Genomic DNA, 24,704 nt, shown 5'->3' on the forward strand with positions numbered 1-24,704 from the left:
TGCCACATGATGTGTAGGGCAGATACTTTCAGAAAGCGTAAAAGCGCTTGCTGAAAATTCCACCCTACACCTCATACATGTGCCTGCATCCGAATGAATGAGATACGCTCGGGTGCAGGCACATGTAGTCAGTATACACATGAAAACGCAAGACTTTGCATTATCTTGCGTTTTCATGGCTACATGTGCCTGCACCTGAGTGTATCTCATTCATTTGGATGCAGGCACATGTAGGAGGCGTAGGGTGGAATTTTTTTACGCTTTCTGAAAATATCCGCCCTACGCCTCATGTGGCATTAGCCTAAGGCTACTGCCACATTGGGCGTTTTCTTGTCCTGTGTACAAGCGCAGGCTGAGAAACCACCCCTCTGCTCCAATCTGTTTGCGTGGATGCAGACATATGGACCATACATGTTTTTTAGCACTGAAATCCGCTCTGTGTGTCTGCACCTAGTACAGTGCCTCTGTATGAAAGCAAACATAAAGCAGATTGGAGTGGAAGGGCTGTGCTTATACGCAGGCTGAGAAAACATCCCATGTGGTAGTAGCCTAAAAGCAAAGACTAGGGGTGATCAGTCGCTGTGACTTTTTAAAAAGTCATGGCAACTATTTTGTGTGCCGCAAAATTGCTGCATGATTAGTACATTAGCCTATGGTGGCTAAATCACTGAGATTAGTCACCGGGATCGTAGTTGTGGCGACTAATCGTCAATGTGTCTTAACCCTACTTGTCACAGCTACAAAAATAGACAATGTTGATCATTTACTGATAACGTCTCTATGTGTGTTTTTTAGCAGAGGCAATTCTCAGTATTGTCTATGGCAGGGTATTTTCTGGCATTAGAGCCATAGCTCTGTGTGTGTTCACCCTAAGGCAAGAAAATTTGTAACATGAAATGCTTAGATGTGACTGGCATGGTAAATCATTTTAGGGGTTTTTTTTAGACAATGTATAAAGCTGTTCTTGAGTAGGCTGAGGCATGGGTTTTGAACATGATCACAAACAAGAGCTCTGCATTTAAAAAGTTAAGAATAACTATAAGCTATTACAGGTATTGGACCCCTTCTCCGGAAACCCATTATCCAGAAAGTTCTGAATTACAGAAAGGTCATCTCCCATAGACCCCCTTTTAATCAAATAATTCACACTTTTGAAAATGGTTTCTTTTTTACTGTGTAATAATAAAACAGTACCATGTACTTCTTCTTCTTGATCCCAGCAAAGATATAATTAATTATTGGAAGAAAAACAATCCTATTAGGTTTAATTACTGTTTAAATAATTTTTTTTTGTAGACTCAAGCTAGGAGATTCAAATTATGGAAAGAGCCATTATCTGGAAAACCCCAGGTCCAAAGCATTCAGGATAATTGGCCCCATACTTGTACAACTTTAACTTAAGAAGCAACCAAATACCTTGATTTTAACACAAGATTGTGCTAACTCTAAAAGACTGAAACACTGGTTCTTTAATCACACTCATTTTTCAGTTTTAAGAAGTACAAGTATGGGACCCCTTGTCTGGAAAACCATTATCCAGAAAGTTCCAAAATACAGAAAGGCCATCTCCTACAGACTCCATTATAAGAAAATAATTCTAATTTGTAAAAATTATTTCCTTTTTCTCTGTATTAATAAAACAGTACCTTGTACTTGAAAGGCAGATAGATCAAACTGCTAAACATGTGTTTTACCACTTCTATATAATTATTCATAGTGATATCACTACCAATTTTAGGAAATTGTAAAAAACTAAGATTATTATCTATAGCAGTGCTAAACAACTGATTACATGTAGTGGGCCACTTTTTTTCATATAAGATGTTTAAGAGCCGGATTAAATTAAAATGATATACAGTGAAATCTATGGGGTCTTTAAACAGACTGGGGGCCATAAAAAGCCATTGGAGGGCCACATCTGGCCCACATGCCTCCAGTTGGACAGTCCTGATCTAAAGAAAAAAAAACAATGTAACCAACAAGCATACTCTAAATTATAAATTGTGGGGAAATACAAATCGTGTGTACACTTTCCATTTCAGACAGAGCACGAAAAGTTGCCAGTAAATTTCTACAGATCGCTTTCTACAATGTGTACTTCCTACTCAAACTCCAGCTACATGAATATCCAGCCTCGGAGAGGCATGTTGGATTACACTTCGGCCTTCCCCCAGTCAGGAGCAGCGCTTGCAAAGGCAGCGAGGGAAACTGCAATCTAATCAGCGGTTATCAACAATCAGTGTAATCTGCTGATTGAGAGGTGTGAGGTGGAGTACTGTAAATCTCCACTCATTGCTTTCTTCGGTTCTCTTTCTCGCCCAACCCCCATTCCTTTGGCTTGTTTTGATCACGTGAGGGGGGTTGCCTTGACCAATAGGAGGAAAGCCCAGCCCCCTTTCACACAGCCTGGGGAACACAAGGGGGAAAGTTTACTTATTGGAGCTGGAATTTTTTCCCTCTGAACCCTCGGTGATTTCTTCGGTTTCCCGAGGAGCCGAGAGCTGTGAGTTTGGTGGGAGCGAGGGATGTAAGTTTGCGGCGTGCGGTGAGGAGGATTCGCTGCTCGGAGCTGTCTCTCGGGGTCGGGCGGAGTGGGGGAGTCGGGAAGGCGCTAGCTGTTGGAATGTGGATGTGTACGATGCCGCTCTCTTGGCGGAGGATCATTTCCCTGCTGCTGCTCATTACCCCCTTGGTGCTGGGATTTCATGGATTGGAACGTAGGGTGAGAAGGGATCGCGGGCCGTGCCCCTCGCCTTGCCGCTGCCTTGGGGACCTACTGGACTGCAGCCGCAGGAAACTCGCCGTGGTACCGGCCAATCTCCCGGAGTGGGTAGTGCAGCTGTAAGTATGAGACGGGGGAGGGGGATGGGGGCCTGAAGTTCTGTGCGGGGCGCTACTCTTCCTCCATCAGAGCGCACAGACGCACAGCAATGTGTTAGCCTCTTGCTGGGGGACAAAGCGGGTTTGCGCCGGAACGTTAACATTGTGTAAGAAACTGATCTATATCCCCATACCTTATCATTGATACTTTAATTCTCGTAACTAGTCATACGTGGCTACACGGGTAGATTGACGGTAAAGCCTTGTGTGTTCGCTTTGCTCTTTCCCAGTTACTGTCTAACATCTGCATCCATCATTGTATATGTATGTATATCTTTATTTATAAAGCGCTACTTATGTACGCAGCGCTGTACAGTAGAATTCATTAATACAGACAGGGGGTTAAAGATAATGGATAAATACAAAAGATGATGGATAAATACAAAGTACAACAATAAATACAAATAAATACAAGATACAGTTGCAATAAGAGTCAAACACAAGATGAAGGAGGTCCCTGCCCCGTAAAGCTTACAATCTATATGGGAGGGGTAACTAACAGAAACAAAAGGGCAAATGTAAGTGCTATAGGTCACAGTGGGTGACACTACAATATAAGTGCTAGTTCCCAGATCAGGTGCTGTGCGAGTGCTCCAAAAGGTAGTCTTTAAGTTTAGTTTTAAAAAGACTGAGGGAGGATTCTCATTGAGTAAAAGGGTACAACTGGGGTGATTGCCAACGTTTGTTACAGGATACCTCAACTTTATAAGTTATGGCCTGCCCCCAGTAAACATTGGGTTCTTATACCAGTATGCATGTGCATCCCTTATATCAAGGGTTATATCATTCTGGGAGTTGTAGTCCAACAACACCAAGTTGAGAAACCGCAAACATGTGTAAGTTCATATTACTTGAGATATGTAAGAAATGAAATCTAGTGCAACCACATGAATATGATAAAGATCTGATTCTATTTAGTTGTGGGTGGATGGCGTTATGTACAGCCCCTTGCCTGTTTCTACCTATAAGGATATATATTGTAGCCTTTCAGGGAAATATACAAAATGTCTGGTATAGAGTGAATGTGTTTTAGGTCAGTTTGTGTGTTACTTTATATGCAAAGAGGTGTATTTCGAATAGAAGCTTAGTCCTTAAAATTTGTATACTCCGAGAGGATTCAACATTGCTTTAATTATGCTAACGTAGCCCAGGTTTTTGTGTTTTTGCCCACTCATGACTCAATGATTGCTCACAATGGCAATCCTCATCAAGCTCTGATGGTGTTCGGCACTTCATTGTTTAATCACAAAAGAGCTGTAAATGAAGTCCCTTTTATCTAACCTTGTTCTCACTGGGCTGTGAAGCCATAGGAATGAATGTTGGACTCTTCATTCCCTCACCTACTGATTGAATTCATTGCTGAATATTCATGTGCCCATTGTCCTTCACATTTCCTGGAGCTACTTTCTGTTTAAACTTCCCCTTTCCACTGTTTAAACATTTGTAACGTGCATAACTAAGTTTGGGGTACTAATAGTAGATAACACATCAGAATTCAGGTGATATAAATGCATGTTGCCAAGGTTAAGATTAGTAGCCAATCGGATGAGAGGTGAAACGTTTTTAAGAAAACTCAGAAAAGTCCATTTGTTTTAGACTTAATTCTACCATATGTAAAATTCTATACACAACTGAAATGGTGCATAAAGCCTTAAATACTTCAGCTTGCAATTTGGCATTATTGAGTGAGACTTCATTGGTAGTAATGCACAGGCCAGGAAAAATTCAACCTGCACCTTACCCTAACCCACATAATGTTACCATTGTAGGACACATACCCAACCTGTACCCGTGTCTTCCCACTCTGTAGGTTATTTCTGCATGCTCCTCTGGTTCTAAGACAGAATCTATCTGATCCGTGCCTAACCCGAACCTGCAGTAGTCACCCGACACATTACTATTCATTGGCCTTTTTAGAAAGATTGGCTCACATTAAGTTTAGTTAAAACTAAAAAGTTTAGCCGGTGAACGAAAGCATTTGTTGGTTTAAAGCCTTATTTGCACTGCAGACTTAATTGTCTCCATGTCGGTCATTGTTTAATGTCTGTCATTTTTTCTCATGAAGAAGTGTTCTCATTGAAAATTGGATGAACATCTAGTTTGTATGCAGCTCCATAGAGGCAGACAACATGAAGTTGCCTGTCTTTGTGACTGTCCAGTTCAAACTAAAGTTGCCGGTTGTAAAAGGTGAAATGACTGACCCAAACTAAACTAGCTCCCCAGAGATGTAATAAGCATTATTGTGACCTGATTCAGACGTCTTAGCCTTCACACCTGAACATGGTCATACACTGGTTCAACATCCATAGCATCCAAGCAGTTGATCTATAGGTGCCAAACCAGCCAATAACATATAACTGACTATACAGGTGAATGGCTGAACTCTATTGCTCTATAAGTTTGACCTGAATGATTGGAACTACAAGTGAAGAGGAACTGAAGAGTCTGCCGATGCACCTGCCATCATGGTGTGTCAGAAGATGAAAATCTCAATCATGGATTTATCAATTTGCTTAAGTAATGAGACTTCTCTTTGTTTAGTTTGCCAGTAACTGAATGGATTTTTTTTTAGAGAGATATATATATGTAGTGCAAACGAGTTGGGATTTTGATTGCTCAGTAAGATCGCCAATTCCCTAATTGTTCAGTTTGTTGGCAGCTCACTGCAACATGGTTTGCCATTTCTATCCGTTTCATCAAATCTCGTATTGCCTTGCATTTGTTTGTATAATACGGTTTCACAGATGAAAAATCTGTGGCTAGTAGTGCTGCTCTGATTGCAGTTATTATATGAGCGTTTTACCTGGCAACTAGCATTCACTATGGTGCCCATTCATCAATGTATGATTGAGTCCGAATACTAAAAAATAGTATTTTTTCTAAGTTTTAGAACTGTGGGTATTTTTTCTACAATATTTTAGTTAATTTGTGCAACTTTTTCATACTTTGCGACAATTTGTGCAACAAAATCATATTTGTTGCAACGAGTATGAAAGTTTTGTTATTCATTCAAGCTTCGGTATCGTGACTTTCCTTGGGCCAAGTTGGAGCTGCAGAGTGCCATTGAGTCCTATGGAAGGCTTCCAAGATCATGCACTGAAGGATCAAAATCAAAGTTTTTTGCGCCATTTACGATCATTCGGATACAAACATTTCGGATCGTACCACAATATTTTCTACGACCGCGATGCTATCCAAAATATTTCTGATGTAATATTATTTTTTACCACTAATACTTTTTAAAGTCCAAAACTTGAACTTTGATAAATCAGCCCCTAAGCCCCTGTTTTTTAATATGGTCTGGTAACCTTATTTGGTCAGTTGGGGTGGGGCAGCATGTGTGGGCAAAACTTACAAACAGGTGTTTAATGGCGTATGCAATGTAGTTTTTTTTTTTTTTAGTGGATAAATGCCCCTTACCACCTGGACTGTTACTGCCGGCAGGGCATTTGCTTTTTAAATTCATGGCAGGTAGAACAATTTGGGACAGACATTGGTGGTGTAAATACACTGGTGGAGTAAATGCTTTGAGTCCTTTGTGGTTCTGGTTGTGCTTTGGTTTGTCTTGATGGACCTACCCCAGAATGGAGTTTTATTACCATTGTGACTTTCTAAGAAACACAAAATTTATCCATTAACTTCAAATACAGGAGGTTTGACAGCCTATCGCTCTCTAGGTTAGGAAGTGCTGAATACGTTTTTTTCAGCTTATAGGCCTGCTATACTGGCTGTCTTAGTATAGAAGTAGAAATAAATGTAAGGGTAGGTGATACCTTTATTGTGGTGGTGACAGCGGTACTGGTCAGGTACTTTGCCAGGGGCAAGAGGTGCACAGCTCTAAAGATGCAGAGCATTGCTGTGTATGGAAAGCCATAGTATAGGAGCTCTATTTTCTGAAGCATGTTTAGTCATCTAGCTTTATTTGGACTTTTAATTGCTCTTTAATTTATTAAAACATATTTTCTTATGAATATTACAATGTTCTTTCAGATAGCAGATTTTTTTTATTAACGTGCATAAACACATCCAAGTCAGCACTCTAATAGAGTGAAATAAAATTCAATGCACAAACCTAAACAACAATCAACTTGTTTTAAAGGCAGAGGCAGATGTTTTGTTTTTACAGCTGCTGTGTATCGCTGTAGTGGTTTGTTCAATTTTGACTTATCTTTTTTTTTTCTCTCTGATCTTTCTTGTAAATTCAATAACATTTTTGCAATTTGTTCGTGCTTTATCTAGTGTTCCACTGTGGATTTCAGAATTTTCTGTTGCATTTACCAAGTATAGATAAGGGGTTTAAAGTTAAACTAAGCAGGAAGGCATTCAATTAGATGTGGCTAATTCTGTTCAATTACCTCATCTGGAGGTCATGCTGTCTTATTCATGAGAGTGAATGGCTGTATTGACAACATATGGAATTGAGTATTTGTGTAGCTTTGTGAGGTACACTCACTTTCTTCTGTAGTTCAACAAATGGAACGGACACTCTTTTAAGTACAATGTTACAGTATTGCAATTTTATTTTGGTGATTTTAGTTTAGTATTTTTATTAAAAAATAAAAATACAGTTTTGCAAGCCTACGGTTACGCTGTACTCTTTCTGTACCTTTTAAGTATTTAAGATTTATATGATATCTTTCTAAACCTAGAGCACATCTGTTAGAACACATCAGCATTTGTGTTTATATAGCTGCAAACTTGCATATGTGTCAACTAAATGTGGCACACATTTTGTGTGGTGGCGATTTTCTCTTGTTCTTTTGCAAGTTAACATTCCTAAAATTCATTTAAGCAAGTTGCATCTGTGTAAATAAACTTCGATTCTAAGACAGAGACCCTACTGTGTTTACTCAATTAACAGCTGTGACATTTGGCCCTTGAGTCACAGGGCTTCATCTTCCTAGGTGTGAGGAACATATGTGGTTGGGTTGTTTGAGCAAACGTGGTTAATTTCATCCTGGAAAATGTGCTAATAGATTTTATTTAGAAGAATGTTATGGAATTGGAACACTAATTGACATAAATAGTATATAAATTAAATAATGCTGATAATATACCAACCTATTGATTGGCAAGATTTGGTTTTTTTTTTTGAGGCAATTATTGAAGTATACAAAATGTTGCTGTCTGTTGGGAATATTTTGATTGGCTGCAAGGTGAGGGATTTGCGGTTTTTAAATGCCTGCGTTTTTCTGGTTGGCTTTTGGCATAGTATCTACTTCAGCTGCAAGTCTTACTTTTACAGGCTCTGTTGTGACATTTAAAATAGTACATTTATTTATGTTTTCTTAAAATGAAGTAATATTTTTTGTTTGTACGTTTTTTTTTTTTTTTGGACCGAGACCTCTATCTCCTGTATTAGTTGCATTTTAATGAAATCTCTGTTCTGTGTTTATATGTGTTTCATGTATTGTACAGTGCTGTGGAATGTGTTGGCACAGTACGTGAAAACGTGAAAATGATTGTAGGGGTTCGTGTATTTGCATGCCATGGCAATCATATAAGCAGTAGGCGTCTGCATTGGGTCACATGACTTGTTTTCATTTGACTTTGATGTAACAGATTTAGGTATTTATGCTTGGCTAGCACACAACAGTGGCTTTGCAAACCTGTTTGTACTCTTTTTAACTTTTATATGTTATATAATATATATACAGAAAGAAAAATGCCGCACTCACAGGTCTTAGTGAAAAATAAAAGATGATTTATTCAAGCAGACTAACGTTTCGGCTGACTCCCCAGCCTTTTTCAGCCTTTTTTCCCCAGCCTTTCAAAAAGGCTGGGGAGTCAGCCGAAACGTTAGTCTGCTTGAATAAATCATCTTTTATTTTTCACTAAGACCTGTGAGTGCGGCATTTTTCTTTCTGTATATACTTTAAATATATACTGCACCCAGGCCCCATCAACTCCTATAAGACGTGAGTGCCGGCTTTTCTTTGCATAATATTATATATATATATATATATATATATATATATATATATATATATATATATATAATTTATATTATTATTTTAGCACTTTATGTAGAAGGAATATGCATTAGATATATAGATTACATAAAAATACTGACAAATACAAGCAGAGAAGTGCGCCATTGCGCATTAGAGCCAACAAAATGTTGCTATGGTTTTGGTAAATTTTTAGCAATTAAAGCCTTATTTTCCACCATAAACTAAATGAATTAAGGCTATCAGCAAATGTATTTTTCCCCCAATGTGTGTGTGGTTTTTTTTTTTTTCTCAATAATTTTAATCTGAAAGCCAGGTGTGTTTACATTACAGAATTTCTACACATGCACATTTTAAAAGTTTTTTTTTTTTTAAGTACAGTTGTAAATACTAAATCTATTTAAAATCCTGCTAAAATACAACCATGAAAGTATGTTGTCAAAATCTGGTGCATACGGAATCAGAAATGTGTCATTGTAACAAAGTATGAATTTTCAGTGTTAAAATGGCTAAGTTTGTTTGATAATAAAAGTTGCGTTTGTGACTGCCTTGATGGATTCCAGATGGTTGGATGAGAGCTTGAGCTGTAAGTGAAAGTGTCTGGCTCCAGTATGGTGATCATGTACTGCAGGGTTTGGAACTGCACTATTTCACACACTTTAAGTGCTCTACACTTCTCTGAGTGTACCATATTTCCAGACCTAAGCTGACCTGTGCCTGCTGCTCCGGTTAGGCGTGTGTGTAAAGGTTTGCAGTGAAACGTACCATACCTTTGTTTTAAAAAAAAAAAAAAAAAAAAACCCTAAAAAAAAAAATTGCATTAATAAGCATCTGATTAATATTTTGAGTTATGGCAAATTGATTTGTTTTAACCTCATTCTTATTATTGCAAGAAATGTGTGCTCTTGTCACTCCTTGCCATAACATAAAAGACATTAAAACTTGTGACGTAAAATGATTTTGTTTTACAACTCATAAAAGTGTTTACCATTATCTTTGCTATGTTTTACTTAAGTTCGGTATGCGAAACAAGTCTCATTTGCATTGCACCCTTCTTGGTGCATCATGGGTAGGAAATTGGTACAAATTTATTCCCCTAGTAAAAGCAGGACATTTTGCACAGCTATCGATCTATCATTTTTATTCTTTCAGGTCCTTTACGTAGTAAACTGTGCAATATAATTTATGCAGTTGATGAGTACAAGGTAGATTCAAAGAATTTTGCAGCCCAGCACTCTTTATTGATGCAAAATCTCAAGTGCCCTCTTGACCCGCAGATAACATCACAATAAATCTTTAGTACTTAACAATGTGGCAAGTGAATTTTAGCTGTGCTGTTCCAATTGTGCCTTGGTATTTGATGTTTTATGGTGGCTGTTTTATTAAGGAGTCCCTTTTGGCCTATTCCTAATAAAACATGCCGTAGATCAGTTTCTTATTAATTAAAACATTCTTTCTGTTTGTCATAGTATTTCTAAATGCTTTTTTTTCCTTAGTGTAAACAATTTTGTTTATGTGTTTATTTCATTGGCAGAAGTATTGATAATGGATACTGTGTAATTCAATAAGGGGGGGCAAAAACATAAAAGAATTCTCCACAGCCCAACAGTTAACCCCAATCACTTATATATTTTCCAGTAATGTAATTATTACAGCAGTTTAGTTTACACAGAATTAGTAATTTGTTTATTAGTAGTTTTTCTTGGTTAGCTATGCCTTAAACAAGAAACCCTCCATTTCTTCAGCCATTTTAAAAGGTTTATCCTTTTTCGCTATGTTGAGAAACGTCTCAGTAGGTAGCACAGTTATTGTAACAACACAATTGCCAATTAGTCAGATAGATGAGAAAGTTGTCGTAAAAGTGAGAAATCTGTATTTAAATTCTAGATAATATCTAAATAAAAAGGCTCACAGGAACCAAAGACCTCTTGTTTCAGGCATCTGGAAGAAAACTTAAATATTACTTGAAATGGCAATACATCATATTTTCTGATATGAACATTGAGTAACATGGTGGAGCTTCATATATATAAATGACGAGCATAGTGCAGTGTATCTCAAACTGTTTACTGGACAGTTAATTAGTGTTAAGCTGACCATACACGTGGCGATCTCACGATGTTTCGTACGACCGTCGGTCGCACGAAACATCGTCAGATCCGCCACACACCATTCAGGGCTGAATCGGCAGGTAAGGAGGTAGAAACAATAGGATTTCTACCTCCTTCTGCCGATTCAGCTCTGAAGGGAGAATTTTGGTCAGGCGCCTTCTATGGCGCCCGATCAAAATTTTCTAACTTGGCCGATCGGCGAGCCGACCGATTTCAGCAGCTTCCTGCGATATCGGTCGGCTCGCTGACATGCCATACACGCACCGATTATCGTACGAAACGAGGTTTCGTACGATAATATCGGTGCGTGTATGGCCACCTTTAGGTAGAGACCTTGTTTACGGTCTATCAATCTTTACATCCCACTTCCTTGTACTACTTGTTCTATAAAGTCCATAAAGTGAATGCATCTTCAGTGGTTTCTTTTTTTGTCCTATTTTAGGGACTTGAGTCATAACAAACTGTCTTCAATCAATCCCAGTTCCATGAATCATCTTCATAATCTGAGAGAACTGTAAGTGTTTTCTTAAATTACATTTCAATTACTCGTATCTTTTTCAAATGATTTTTGTGCTGTGAATCTTAAATATTTCAGTACCTAGTTCCTGTGTTTCATGTACATTGTGTGTCCTGCTAAATTAAATTCAGTTATGATTAACAGTCATTTTATCTTTGGAGATTGAAGATTTTAATGATATTTTTGTGTGTTTTCATTAAACAGGAGGCTGAATAATAATGAACTGCAAATTGTACCAGATCTGGGGCCACTGTCTGCAAACATAACCCTCTTTTCTCTGTAAGTATAGTAATTGTATGAATTTTCTAAACTATTTTGAGAATACGTATGTTTTGAAACAAGGTGTTCAAAATTTGTTTAAATATTTTTTGTATAAGGCATAGCAATAACCTACGCCTACCAATGTACTGAGACCTACAAAGTAATCCTGGCCCTAGACCTGACACTTCAGTGTTGTCCCATATTAAATCGTATAGATAACCCTGTAATCGCAGGGAGCCTGTGTAGTATGTGAATGGAAAAACAGTAGATATGGGGATTGCCTAGTAGTGACTTAGAATGTGAGACATGCCTTCTGTGGTGCCAGGCATAGTATAACTTCACATTGGTGTCTGACAGTTGTTTGGTAGTTAGATCCATCTCTGTGTAAAATGGCAGTCACACAAGCAGGGAATTGACTGACGTTAACATTGCAAATGCTATGGCATGGCAGGGCTGCTCTTGGAGCTCATTATCATGCTTGTTCTCCTATCTGATTCTGAATATAATAGGTGTTTACATGTTAATGCCTTTATTTTGCACCATTCATTTCTTAAATACCCAAATAAAAAAAAAATATTGTGATCATTGTACTAAGGTAAAAAAAGAATCTACTTTGTCTCTGCCATTGCACATTGATTTAAGTTTGCCATACACATACCAAAAATATTGTATAAAGTTTCATAAATTTATTGTGCAAATATGGTGGCCCCCAAACCTGAGCAGCAGCCATATACTATGGTACTATTGATATTGGTCATTTTGGGTAACAGGGTGTTGGAAAATCTTAACTGCCAATGCCCAACATTGGTTTAAATACTTTGGATTGGCATGTGTGTGGGTATCTTTGAGTTCAGAGCTCTTTAGACCTTTTCAGTTCAAGCCCCCTTTGAGGTCAAACACTTGGCTTACAGTCCCAGTTTAGCTAAAACATGGTTAGAAATAAAAAAAAAAAAATCTGCTTTGAGTGTATCTAGTAGATCAGATTGGCATCCTCCCTACTTCTTGCCTAAGCTAGCTTTCAGACTCAAGCCCCTACCAGATGTGCTGGTGTTTAGATTTACAAGGATACCAACCTTAAAACTGTAATGATTTTATCGTCGTTCAGTATTACAGCACTGGGAAATATTTTGGGATGTTTTGCCTAATAAGAATCCAGTCGTTAACATTTTTGACTGATAATTTAGCTGGAAACAGCATTGCATTTTAGTGCTAGTGAACTTTTAAATGCAGTTCTGTCCACAAATCCAACTTAGAATTTGTTCTATAAAAAAATAATTCTTTTGCCAAATGGTACTTCTGGTTTGTATATCAGTTTTGTTTAATCGTGAACAGATAGCTGAAGCTCATGTTATGTAATAGATTGCCCATTATTCATCTTGCTATAAGAAATATCTGTTGTAAAGAATGTTCCACACAAAGGCCCCTGTGTATACAAGTCTCCACTAAAACTGAGCACATTCTGGCTGCAATTTAGAGGGTGTGCTGTACAGGAAATTGCTGGCCCCAGCTGTAACAAGCATAGGAAAGTTTATCTCTAGAGTAATTTATGGTTTTAACACTTTGTTAGTAATTACCTTCTTAATAACCCTGTTGTTAGTCATCTTGTCTCCCTTCGTGTTAAAGAATTTACACCTGTGGCATTAATAAAAGGATATTAGAAGGCTCTTAGGAGTCCTGTGTCCATGCTAAAGCACAAAGCTGCAGGCCAAGTGCTTTAATACTGTTAATAGTACAACAGTGTGACATCTTCTTCAATACTTGTATTTTGCAGTAGACAGTATATTATTCCTTATAGTATGCACATATTGATTTTTGTAGATCTATTGTACTGTGTGTATGTGAGTTCTAAAGGTTGTTTTGTGTAAAATCCATGTGTTTTTGTGTTTACTGTTTAAAAAGAGTATACTTTTGGGGCATATTTTGCTACCCCTTGAATTGCCAAAAATAGTTGCTAAATATGACATGTTACTACACTGTCTGGGGGAGAAAACAGAAACTTTTGTTGGACCTTTTGCTATAAACATTGCATATGACTGTACATATAATTATATCATATTTCCCTTAGATTTGGGCCACCTGTTTCTTGCAGAGTCTGTGGCCCCCTTAACATTTCAGCCCTGAGCAGTCAAGTATTGAAGAAAATTGTATACTGACAAGGCTATTTATAATTTTGAAGTGCTAGTAAATAACAAGTTGTTTTTTTTTTTTTTTTTAGGACAAATAATAAAATTGAAGTGATCTTGCCAGAACACCTGAAACCTTACCAATCTCTGGAAACACTAGACTTAAGTAATAATCTTATCACCGAGCTAAGGGCCGGATCATTTCCTACACTACAGCTTAAGTATCTGTAAGTAAATCAAACCGATACCAGAAATTAGAGAGTTTGCATTTTAAAGCCGATATCTGTCGCATGTGCCTGCACCCGGGAGAATCAGCCACATATGGCATCAGCCTTAAGCTTTTGTCTCTGTGATGATTCTTTCTTTTAACAAAACTACTTTTATTCCGTTTTTATGGTTTTTTCAAAAAAAAAAAGTTAGTGCTATCATGTATTTCTTTTCTGTTTTGTATTTACTTTTTTGCTCTAGATTTAGGGCATATTCACCTGAACCCAACACTTACCGAGTTTCTTCCTCTTTAATTTTACCAGCATTTTATTTTGGCATTGTTTTAGCTCTTAACATATTTATACGTTTTATTTTGTTTGTTTGTATTTTAGATATATCAATAATAATCGTATAAGCACAATGCAGTCTGGTGCATTTGACAATTTATCCGCTACATTACAAGTATTAAAACTCAATAAGAATCGTATCTCATATATTCCATCCAAAATGTTCAAGTTGTCTAATCTGCAGCACCTGTAAGTATGAAAGACATCTGAAGTTCTCTCCATTTTTATTTTGCATTATTAAAGCAAGGCAATCTGTTTCATCGTCATTATATAATAAGCTCATATCCTTTTTTTCAAAGATTGTCCTAATTTGGTATTTCACTTTCTAATTGTTCCTTTTAAATACATTCAGTTGTACATTCAGTTATGTGGCAGCAAATTTGTATTAGTAGAAAAATTAGTATTACAATTTTTCAGCAGTCATAGAAATTAGCTTTTCATTTGTATGTCTGTTTTGTTCAGGAAAATGCAGCTTGCAGTGATAAGGTGCATTAACTTGGTTGGTAAAAGCTTAGGCCACATATTGTAGCTTCTGCCAAATTTTGGTATTGATTGGATATATATATGTAAACTTAATTATCATTTTACATGTACATCAGAGTGTTATGAGCCTTGGCCTGGTAAAAGCTTTCTAAGAAGGTATTTCAATGCTTCTTGTGTACATATAGCAAATCAGAAAAGAGGGAATGAGACACTTCTGTCTAAGGTGTAGAACCCTGAGAGAAATTAAAGAAACTTTCTCTAATATCATTGTGATCTGTGGTCTGTCTGCAAGTTGTGTTATATAACTTGGAATTTATGGATTAATCAATTCAAGTGCACCAATGTTGTCTCTGTATAGTTAGTTAAGGTTCCTATAAGTTACAAAAGTGGCAGTTGTTTCCTTTTTTTTTTTTTATTTTTTGTTTTTAAAAAAAAAAAAAAAAAAAAAAGTTTTTATAGCAGGACTCTTGTGAAATACCCTCTGTTTTAAGAAGGCTTTTGCTCTGTGTTTTATATTAGTGCTTTTTGTCCCATTGTATAAACTGCATTGTAGTGAGCCATGCAAATATTTGTGATTTGTACTGCCAAAAGCTGTATTACAAATAACCCTTCTTTATTTTATTACAGAGAACTAAATCGGAACAGAATAAAGGAAATTTTGGGACTCACATTTCAGGGGCTTGATTCTTTAAAATCACTAAGAATACAGAGGAATTTAATAACAAGGCTTATGGATGGAGCATTTTGGGGATTAAGTACAATGGAAATTTTGTAAGTATCTACCTCTTACTATATCAGCAAATACAGAAATCCTGTTTACATGCTGTTATTTGTCATGTATTAACCTTCTTTTCAATCTCCTCCTGTATGATTTTTTTTAATTTGCTTTAAAAAGGGTAGCTTTTAAAAAAAATCTTCTAAAATACCAGCACATGAAGGGCTTATTATAAGGTCTCAGCTGATACACACTTGTGAGGTATCAACCCAGAGAATAAACTGTTGGCATCTGTTTGATTTGGCAGTGCAAGACTTGACAAATTGCAAGCATCTGATCTGTTGGCCCATTGGTTTTAAAAATGTCCCTTGGCTTCTCTGCCCTTACAAGACTCCAGCCATAGAGAAGGCACAAGAAATTTAAGCAATTAATGCAAGCTGAATAGACTACACTAACTCAAGTCTGTGAGCTTTAACAGCTTCATGAATAAGGCTTACAGCTTTGATATGGCTAATGTTAGTCTTTGAAAAGCTGGTATTTAAAGTGTATAAAAGAAGATACTGTAATATCTTGCATACTTAATCCGTTTATGGTATCCTTAAAATGCAGAAAGGCAACTTTCTCATATGTATTAATCCAATATCCTTATATGCCAATATATTTTTGTGTATATATGTACAATTTTTTTATTATATATTTTTACAGGCAGTTGGATCACAACCGACTCACAGAAATTACTAAGGGATGGTTGTATGGCCTGCTTATGTTGCAAAAACTCCATCTTAGCCAAAATGCCATCAGCAGTATCACCCCTGATGCCTGGGAGTTTTGCCAAAAGCTCAGCGAGCTGTAAGTGTTGCTTTTATTTAATTCCAGCATATACTAGAGAATCCTTGCCAAAACATGAGTTTCTTACCATAGTTTAATACATTTTTCTTAAATTGCACAAAGGAGTCTGCAAGCAAACAAAACAAAAACACACAAACACAACTATGTTTATTCACATGTTACTTTTTTGTATCATGGTGAGCTGGTAATTTTGTAGACTCTAAAGCATATTTAGACTATATCTTATTTTAAAGATGTTGATGAGGGACCTCTTTTTTTTTTTTTTTTTTTTTTTTTTAATTTATTTTTATTCTGTTTTACAGAGACTTGGCCTTTAATCAACTAACAAGACTAGAGGAGTCAAGCTTCGCAGGCTTAGGCCTTCTTGGTGGATTATATATCGGGAACAACAAAATAAATTTTATAGCAGATGGAGCATTTCGTGGACTTTCAAGTTTAAACAGTTTGTAAGTTTATTTTTTTATTTCTAAACATTCAGCCTGGCATTACCATTATATATTATAATATACCATATATATACTATATATACCAGCATTATATTTCCCACATACTTTGCCATTAGACAGTCCCATGCATCTCCCTGTGAGACTAAAGGATTTCTGAAATTCTATGGAGTTTATTCATTGGTGTCAAGTTACTGGTGTCGTTTCTAAGCCAACTTTACTAGTTTTATTGCTGTCAGAGGTTTCTGGCTAAATGAGAACATGAGTAGGTTCAAAAAGCCTTAGGGCAATCTTCCTATGTGCCATAGCCCTAAATGTATGAAGAGGCATTGTTCTCTATTCAAGGGTGTAAAGTTCTATTGTTTTGTATATGGAGGTCATTAAAGAACACCCATAGGTCTGACTTAGTACTTATTCTGGCCTCGGGCTACACGGCCTTTGTTTTGCAAGTCAGTAGAACAAGCTCTGCAAATAAAGAACAGGAAAGGTTAGATACATGTATGTGATTAAATATTTAACTGTACAGTGTTTTTTCTTCTCATTGATTAACCTCAACCTTGGTGTCCCCTCCAGGGATCTCAAAAGCAATGAAATTTCTTGGACCATTGAAGACATGAATGGAACTTTTTCTGGACTAGAAAGACTTAAAAGACTGTGAGTATAATGTTTTAAAAAGAGAATTCAACTAAAACTTACGTTTGTTAAATACAATAAGTACATGCCACATTTATAGTAATGTGCATATGATTACCTATTTTAATTAAAGTTGCATCATTTCTTTATTTCAGTATTCTACAAGATAATAGAATAACATCAATTACAAAGAAAGCATTTTCTTGGTTGGATGCTCTTGAGTACCTGTAAGTAATACAAGTTTATTTTTCATGCAAAGATTTAAAGACAGTGTCTAATGAATTGTTAAATTTGGATTTGTTTTTTTCCATCTTAGAATGTGTTTGGTTAATACTGTTACCTTAGCTATAGAACAAAGCCCCCTGCACTGGTCCCTTTGCTCCCTGCCAAACCAAATTTTCAGGACAGTGATGCAGGGTTGGCAGCCACTATATTTTGTTGTAGCACATATGGTGGTCAGATTTAGTTGCCACGATTGCAGAACAGGAGTATGTACACTGAAAACGGGCAGTTTTTTTTGTTTTTTTTTCATGATTTTAATTCCAGAATGACCTGTAGGAACTGCATTTCTGCCAGAAAAAAAAATCTGGGATGAAGTGCAGCTTACATAGCTTACATAGCTACCATAGCTAAGTGTTTTAATTAACTTAAAATACCATGCAAGGCAATGATTTACAGTTGGGAAGGGGGATCAGTGGGTAATGTAAACAAATAGACTTAAATAGAAGTTCAGAATTGGAACCAGAGTAACCACCGTATTCAAGCTTTTAGCTTTGTTAACTCAGATGTCCTTATCTTTGCAGAGACCTAAGCGACAATGCCATCACCTCAATGCAGACTAATGCATTTTCCCAAATGAAGAGCCTTCAGCAACTGTAAGTTATTATAATAGTTCTCCTCAAATGTGCAGATGGTTGTACTTAGGTTCCCTGACACATTGTAATAATTGTTTATCTTTAGCCCCATGTTAAAAAGGAAAAAAAGAACACTTTTAAAAATATAGTCAAATCTTCAGGTTAGCCAATTCTGAAATAAAAATGTAACAAGGCCAGTCTGTAAAGCTTAAAATAACTTCAACTTGCACCCAGCTGCACTTGGTAATACACAGAAGTGGGTTATTGCAAGATGTATCTTTAGTGAATGTTCTGGCATCCCAAAGATTTACGTACTGTAGCTAATGGCAACATTCCACTGTGTCTCTTAGTGACTAGACACTAGTCTACATTTTAGTGAATTTCTTTTAACCCCCCCCCCTTCCACTGAGCTTGTATACTGTAATGTATTCTCTCTCTGCTTTCCTTTTTTATTAATTTGATGTACATAAATGTTCCTTTAAACAGATATTTGAACACCACAAGTCTATTGTGTGATTGCCAGCTGAAATGGTTGCCTAAATGGTTAGCAGAAAGCAAGTTTCAGACATTTGTAAATGCAAGTTGTGGCCATCCTCAGATCCTCAAAGGCAAAAGTATATTTGCAGTTAGCCCTGATGACTTTGTGTGCGGTAAGTTGTGCCTTTCCCCTCTAACAGAAATGCATGTCACATAATGTTGTGGTTCTTTGTGAAAAGCCTTGTGTGGTGGTCTCTAGTTAGAACCAGTCATGATAGTAATAACTGAAATTATACCTCTTACCTCTTAACTGAATTTTTCATAATCTTTAACATTATCTATTGTGATGATTTGTAATGTAACTTTTATTAAGATGATACTGGTAGTTTTTCCCCCCCACCATTCTTTACCCCTAGATCTGGCAGTTGGGCAATAGAAAAAAACATAAGCCTCATTTGCTTTTGACTAAATTTTTTGACTGACTTTTTTTTTTTTCTTTTTCTGAAAACAGACGACTTTCCAAAACCACAGATTACTGTTCAGCCTGAAACACAGTCAGCAATAAAAGGCTCCAATGTGACTTTTATCTGTTCAGCAGCAAGTAGTAGTGAATCTCCAATGACCTTTGCATGGAAAAAAGACAATGAACTTCTGCATGACTCTGAGATTGAAAATTATGCTCACTTAAGGGCACAAGGTGGAGAAGTGATGGAATATACAACTATTCTGCGACTTCGCAATGTGGAATTCATCAATGAAGGGAAATACCAGTGTGTCATTTCCAATCATTTTGGTCCTACTTACTCCGTCAAAGCCAAACTTACAGTTAACAGTATGTATCTTGTATCATCATCCTATTACTAACAGGCGAATTAACACATACCATATCACAAATTGGGAGCACATATGGATACTATAGTAAAACCCTGCCCTTTCAGACTTGTAAGATTAAGTATGTTATTTTTTGAATTAGGAAGAATGAATCTCTCATTATTTTATTCGCATTTAAGTAATCCCAATCGTTAAGAATTGATTTGAATGACAGTGTAAACATGGATCACTTAATTGTACTTTATTTTAACATTCAGAAATATTTGTTCCTCCAGTGCTTCCCTTATTCACCAAGATGCCAATGGACCTTACTATTCGAGCTGGATCAACAGCTAGACTAGAATGTGCTGCGGTCGGACATCCAACACCACAAATTGCTTGGCAGAAAAATGGCGGCACAGACTTTCCTGCAGCCCGAGAGCGGCGCATGCACGTCATGCCAGAAGATGATGTGTTTTTCATAGTAAATGTTAAAACGGAGGATATTGGGGTGTACAGCTGTACTGCCCAAAACAGTGCGGGAAGCATTTCAGCTAATGCTACACTGACTGTGCTAGGTGAGGAAGAATTGCCTGTAAAATGTGGGGGATGGGTGGATGAACATTTAACTTGGAATAGAGTGGACTATTCATACATTTGTAGAATAAAAGAAAATTTAATTCATTTTAACTTTTAAGTGAGAACAGCTTTTGCCCTGCCAATATGGTGAGAAGTACATCACAGGTGCAGATTTATAGCTGTTAAACTTAACTTGCCACAAATAGGGTTTATTGCTTCCAATGTGACAAGCCTCTTAGAAAAATTTTTCAAATAGCCGCACAAATCTCTAATTGTAGCATCAGCTTAAGGATAAGAAGGAAGGAGCAACATAAAATTAAATGTGCAAAGGAAATATGTTTTCTGTAAGGGCATTGTAACTAGTTAAAGAAGGGATAAGCAATCTTTGACCCTGCAGTAGCTGCTGAACTACAACAAACAATACAATCTGGTACCTTAGCAGGCAGGATAGGACAGAAAGATGTTGAGGTAATAAATGGAGTTATTTATTTGCCTTTTTAGTTATGATTGTTACATTTCTGCCTTAGCTCTGCAGCAGCTGGAGCTGCAAATGTTTTCTATTTTTGTCATCACACCAATTTGTTTGTCTTGCAGAAACCCCATCTTTTCTACGGCCATTAGTGGATCGTACTGCTTCAAAGGGAGAGACAACTGTTTTACAGTGCATCGCAGGTGGAAGCCCCACACCAAAAGTAAACTGGACAAAGGATGATAGTCCATTAGTTGTAACAGAGAGGCATTTCTTTGCTGCTGGAAATCAGCATCTAATTATTGTGGACACAGACCTTGAAGATGCCGGGAAATATACATGTGAGGTGTCCAATATTCTTGGAACAGAGAGAGGCAATATTCATCTTAGCGTTTTACCAAATCCAACCTGTGATTCACCTGTCAATACAATACAAACTGCAGAAGATGATGGCTGGGCAACAGCTGGCATAGTGATCATTGCAGTGGTTTGCTGTGTGGTGGGAACATCCCTTGTCTGGGTTGTCATTATATATCATACCAGAAGAAAAAATGAAGATTGCAGTGTTACAAATACAGGTTTGTAATATATACAGTTTGCCTAGAAATAATGATTTTCCCTGTGAGTGGACTGTAAAATACAGTAGTATTTATAAATCTTTATAATCTATCCTAAATTATTTATGGTGACTTTTTGTATCAAAGATATATAGCATATATTTCACCTTTAACTGATTTTTCCCCATTTTAACATGTATTTATACATTTACATACTGCTGCTTATATACGCATCATTGTACATTTTTTTTAAATGTACTGAATGGGGACAAGTATTGCAAAAAATAAATGTAAAGGTGTAGCATTTTGTGCCATGTGGTAAGAGACAAAGGAGGACTGTGCCCCAGAAAGCATAAAATTGGGTGGGGGACATGAATTGCTGAGTCTTGAGTTCATACATTTAGTGTTTGTGTGTTATATGTACAGGATGGCTAAAAGTCTACTGTGTCTTTTCAGATGAGACCAATCTACCAGTGGATACCCCAAGTTACTTATCTTCCCAAGGCACGTTGGCAGAAAGACAAGATGGCTATGGTTCATCTGAAAATGGAAGCCACCAATTCATAACCTCATCAATGAGTGGTTATTTTTTGCAACAAAGAGATAATGGTAAATTGCTACATTTACTCTTAATAGTCCTGTATTAGATATGCAGTACTGGTGCGCCAGAATGCTGTATGTGTTAACATTTCAGTTCAGAGCGGTTTTCAAGTGATAAACAAAAAAAGCTTTTTTTATCTGCAAATCCTTTTGAAATTCTCAGTTTTTGTTACATGTAATGACCAGAGCTGCTTTTTTTTTTTTTTTTTTTTAAATCCGTAGGAGCCTGTCATTTAGATAATGGAAGTGAGGCTGATATGGAAGTTGCAACAGATCCACTTCTCTTTAACTACACAGGAGTACCGGGTTCATTGTATTTAAGAGGAAATACTTATGATCCTGATGCATATGAAATATTTCATGCAGGTAAGATGGTATTTTGTAAAGACAAGCAGAGCTTTTGTATAAACAAGCTTAATTGAACCCATTCCCAGGAATTTGTGATTTCCCAAAATCAATATCTGAAAGTCTTAACATAAAAATACTTCAGACAACCGTTAAGTGAACAGTTAATAATACTCACATTTAGCGCACCAAGAGCAACCTCAACCTTCTTCTTTGCATTGTTCTGCCTCCTCATACTAGTTGTATGATCTCTGATTTATCTATAATTATTTTTTATTTTTTTTTAATGACTTTTTTTTCTTATTTATAGGGTATGGCATGGATAGAAGAACACCAAATATGAATTTATACGAATCGGAGTATTTAAAGCAAAAAGATTTTGGCTTGTATGGGCATCAGCATGATGACTGCTTCAAAAACGCCTGCAGTCATGGTGTACAGTCATTGGCTGGTAGAATTGTTGGTCCAACATGTAGTCACAAAGAGGACACTGAAATTAAAACAAGTTCGGATATTGACATTTTAGGCTTAAAACACACTGTTGACCAAGGGACACAAGCATCTTGTAGCACTTATTTAGGTAAGGCTGTTTTTGTAGGATTATTTATACTGTCAATGTGTTATTCTGTTACTGGGCCAACATGATTGAAGAACACTGCTTAAGTTCAAAGTTGAAACTCATGAGATTTTTTATTCATTTTTTTTTTTCTATTCACATACATGTTGCTTGCAGATCAGTTGTCCCTTGATTAATTGTTTGAGTCACGGCCATGCAGTGTTTGTCTCTAAATTACGGCAAATGCTCTTATTTCAAGCATCCAAATGTGTTTTGTTTTTTTTTTTTATTTCACAATATTCATACAGAGTAATGTGGATGATATTACCAAAGCTGGATCAGGTATAATTGCCTGATTCTTTTCAGAAGCATGTGCTACAAACCTTCTCTGGCAGATTTTGATAGGAATGTTGCAATTTAAGAGGGATTTTTCTATTAAAATAAGGAATGAAATCTAACATTTAATTTTTTTTTTTTTAATTTCATTTTACAGGCACCTTTGGAAAACCTTTATGGAGGCCTCCGCTTGACTCTCCTTGTGGCTATGTACAACCATCGTTTTGTCAGCCAACATCTCACTCTGTTCCCCAAACTAAATTGAACTTACAGCTGGAGCATGGGAAAGATGAATCTCAAAGGACAAATATTCCGGATGAAAATGCTACTTTCTTTCCCAAAATGACTTCTGATTATCACAGAACTTCTGGTTTTCAGTGCTATGAGCTGGATACATAGCCGCATTTAATTAGCTGAATTTATTTAATGAGCAGTTTTCAACATGCTACCTCAACTTACAATTAAGGAAAAAAGACACAGATTGTATATTCATCTTGGAATGTACATGGACTGCAATAATGGACTTCAAAAGTTTCCTAGTTTTATATGCAAGGAAGATAATTGTCTTAATTATTTTAAAGTTGTGTTAAAGTTTAAATGTTTGTAATTTAAAAAAGTGTAAATATTGATATAACTATTTTTGTATTTTAAAATGTCAAAATTTTCTATGGAAAATGAATATTGCTGAGTGCTATAATAATAGAGCCTCAGAGTAGTCATAATTAAATATGACTATATGTAGGCCTTGTACACTTGCACAAGTCAAATAAAATATGCTGCCATTCTTACTGTGATGCTAAATAGTGGGTTTTGAGTACTAGACTTACTAATCTATACAACTTAATATTTGGTAATACTTAATATTTGACACTTATATTAATGTGCCTTAAACGTCTGTCTCGGTAGAAGAAATGAGCCTTCCTCAAGGGGTAATCTTCATTGGTATTTTACAATGCACCACCTGACTATTTGGGCACTCCGTGTACCTGCCGAGTTGTTATTTGGTGTTGATATAGATGGCTTAGCTTTGTCAAATAGTAAAGGGTAGTGCAAAGTTGCTAACTTCACCCTTTTAGTCTGGAGCTAGTATTCCATTGAAGCTGTGCCTGCATTCATGCAGCATCGGTTATAAAAACTTTAAGCAAGAAATAGTGTGTTGGAAGCGTACAGCAAAGCACCTCTAGGATGCAGTGTTTGCAGAGAGTAGACACACAATAAATGGGAATGTGCTTTAACATTTGGTTTTCAGGGTTGTTCATTCTACTTAAAGGAACAGTAACACTAAAAAAGGAAAGAGCTTTAAAGTAATAAAAATATAATGCACTGTTGCCCTGCACTGGTAAAACTGGTGTGTTTGCTACAGTAACACTACTATAATTTATATAATAAGCTGCTGTGTAGCCACGTGGGCAGCCATTCAAGCTAGAAAAAAGGAGAAAAGGCACAGGTTATATAGCATATAACAGATAAGTTCTGTAGAATACAATTGTGTTTTATCTGTTATCTGCTATGTGCCTGTGCCTTTTCCCCTTTGAATGGCTGCCCCCATGGCTACACAGCAGCTTATTAATATAAATTATAGTAGACTTTCTGAAGTAAAC

General features: G+C 36.6%; 1 protein-coding gene across 1 annotated transcript; it reads left to right on the plus strand.

Annotated features, from left to right (window-relative positions):
- Positions 1–1,434: 1,434 nt before the first annotated feature.
- Positions 1,435–23,904, plus strand: lrig3 (leucine-rich repeats and immunoglobulin like domains 3). Its single transcript, XM_002940380.5, has 19 exons — positions 1,435–2,841; positions 11,385–11,456; positions 11,664–11,738; positions 13,936–14,070; positions 14,443–14,586; positions 15,508–15,651; positions 16,301–16,444; positions 16,747–16,890; positions 17,461–17,541; positions 17,676–17,747; positions 18,324–18,395; positions 18,861–19,024; positions 19,363–19,683; positions 19,958–20,239; positions 20,835–21,287; positions 21,723–21,875; positions 22,089–22,232; positions 22,522–22,791; positions 23,261–23,904. The coding sequence occupies exons 1-19, from the start codon at positions 2,624–2,626 to the stop codon at positions 23,500–23,502; spliced, it is 3,330 nt and encodes a 1,109-aa protein (XP_002940426.3). The 5' UTR covers positions 1,435–2,623; the 3' UTR covers positions 23,503–23,904.
- Positions 23,905–24,704: the final 800 nt, after the last annotated feature.

The sequence above is a fragment of the Xenopus tropicalis genome, chromosome 3 (genome assembly GCF_000004195.4).
Source record: "Xenopus tropicalis strain Nigerian chromosome 3, UCB_Xtro_10.0, whole genome shotgun sequence".
NCBI classification, from domain to species: domain Eukaryota; kingdom Metazoa; phylum Chordata; class Amphibia; order Anura; family Pipidae; genus Xenopus; species Xenopus tropicalis.

Excerpts from the sequence above, each read along its gene's own strand:
- lrig3 (XM_002940380.5), top strand. The coding sequence starts at position 2,624 with ATGTGGATGTGTACGATGCCGCTCTCTTGGCGGAGGATCATTTCCCTG. Across the intron at positions 11,457-11,663 it reads CTTCATAATCTGAGAGAACT|GAGGCTGAATAATAATGAAC; the intron begins GTAAGTGTTTTC and ends TTCATTAAACAG. Across the intron at positions 22,233-22,521 it reads ATATGAAATATTTCATGCAG|GGTATGGCATGGATAGAAGA; the intron begins GTAAGATGGTAT and ends TCTTATTTATAG.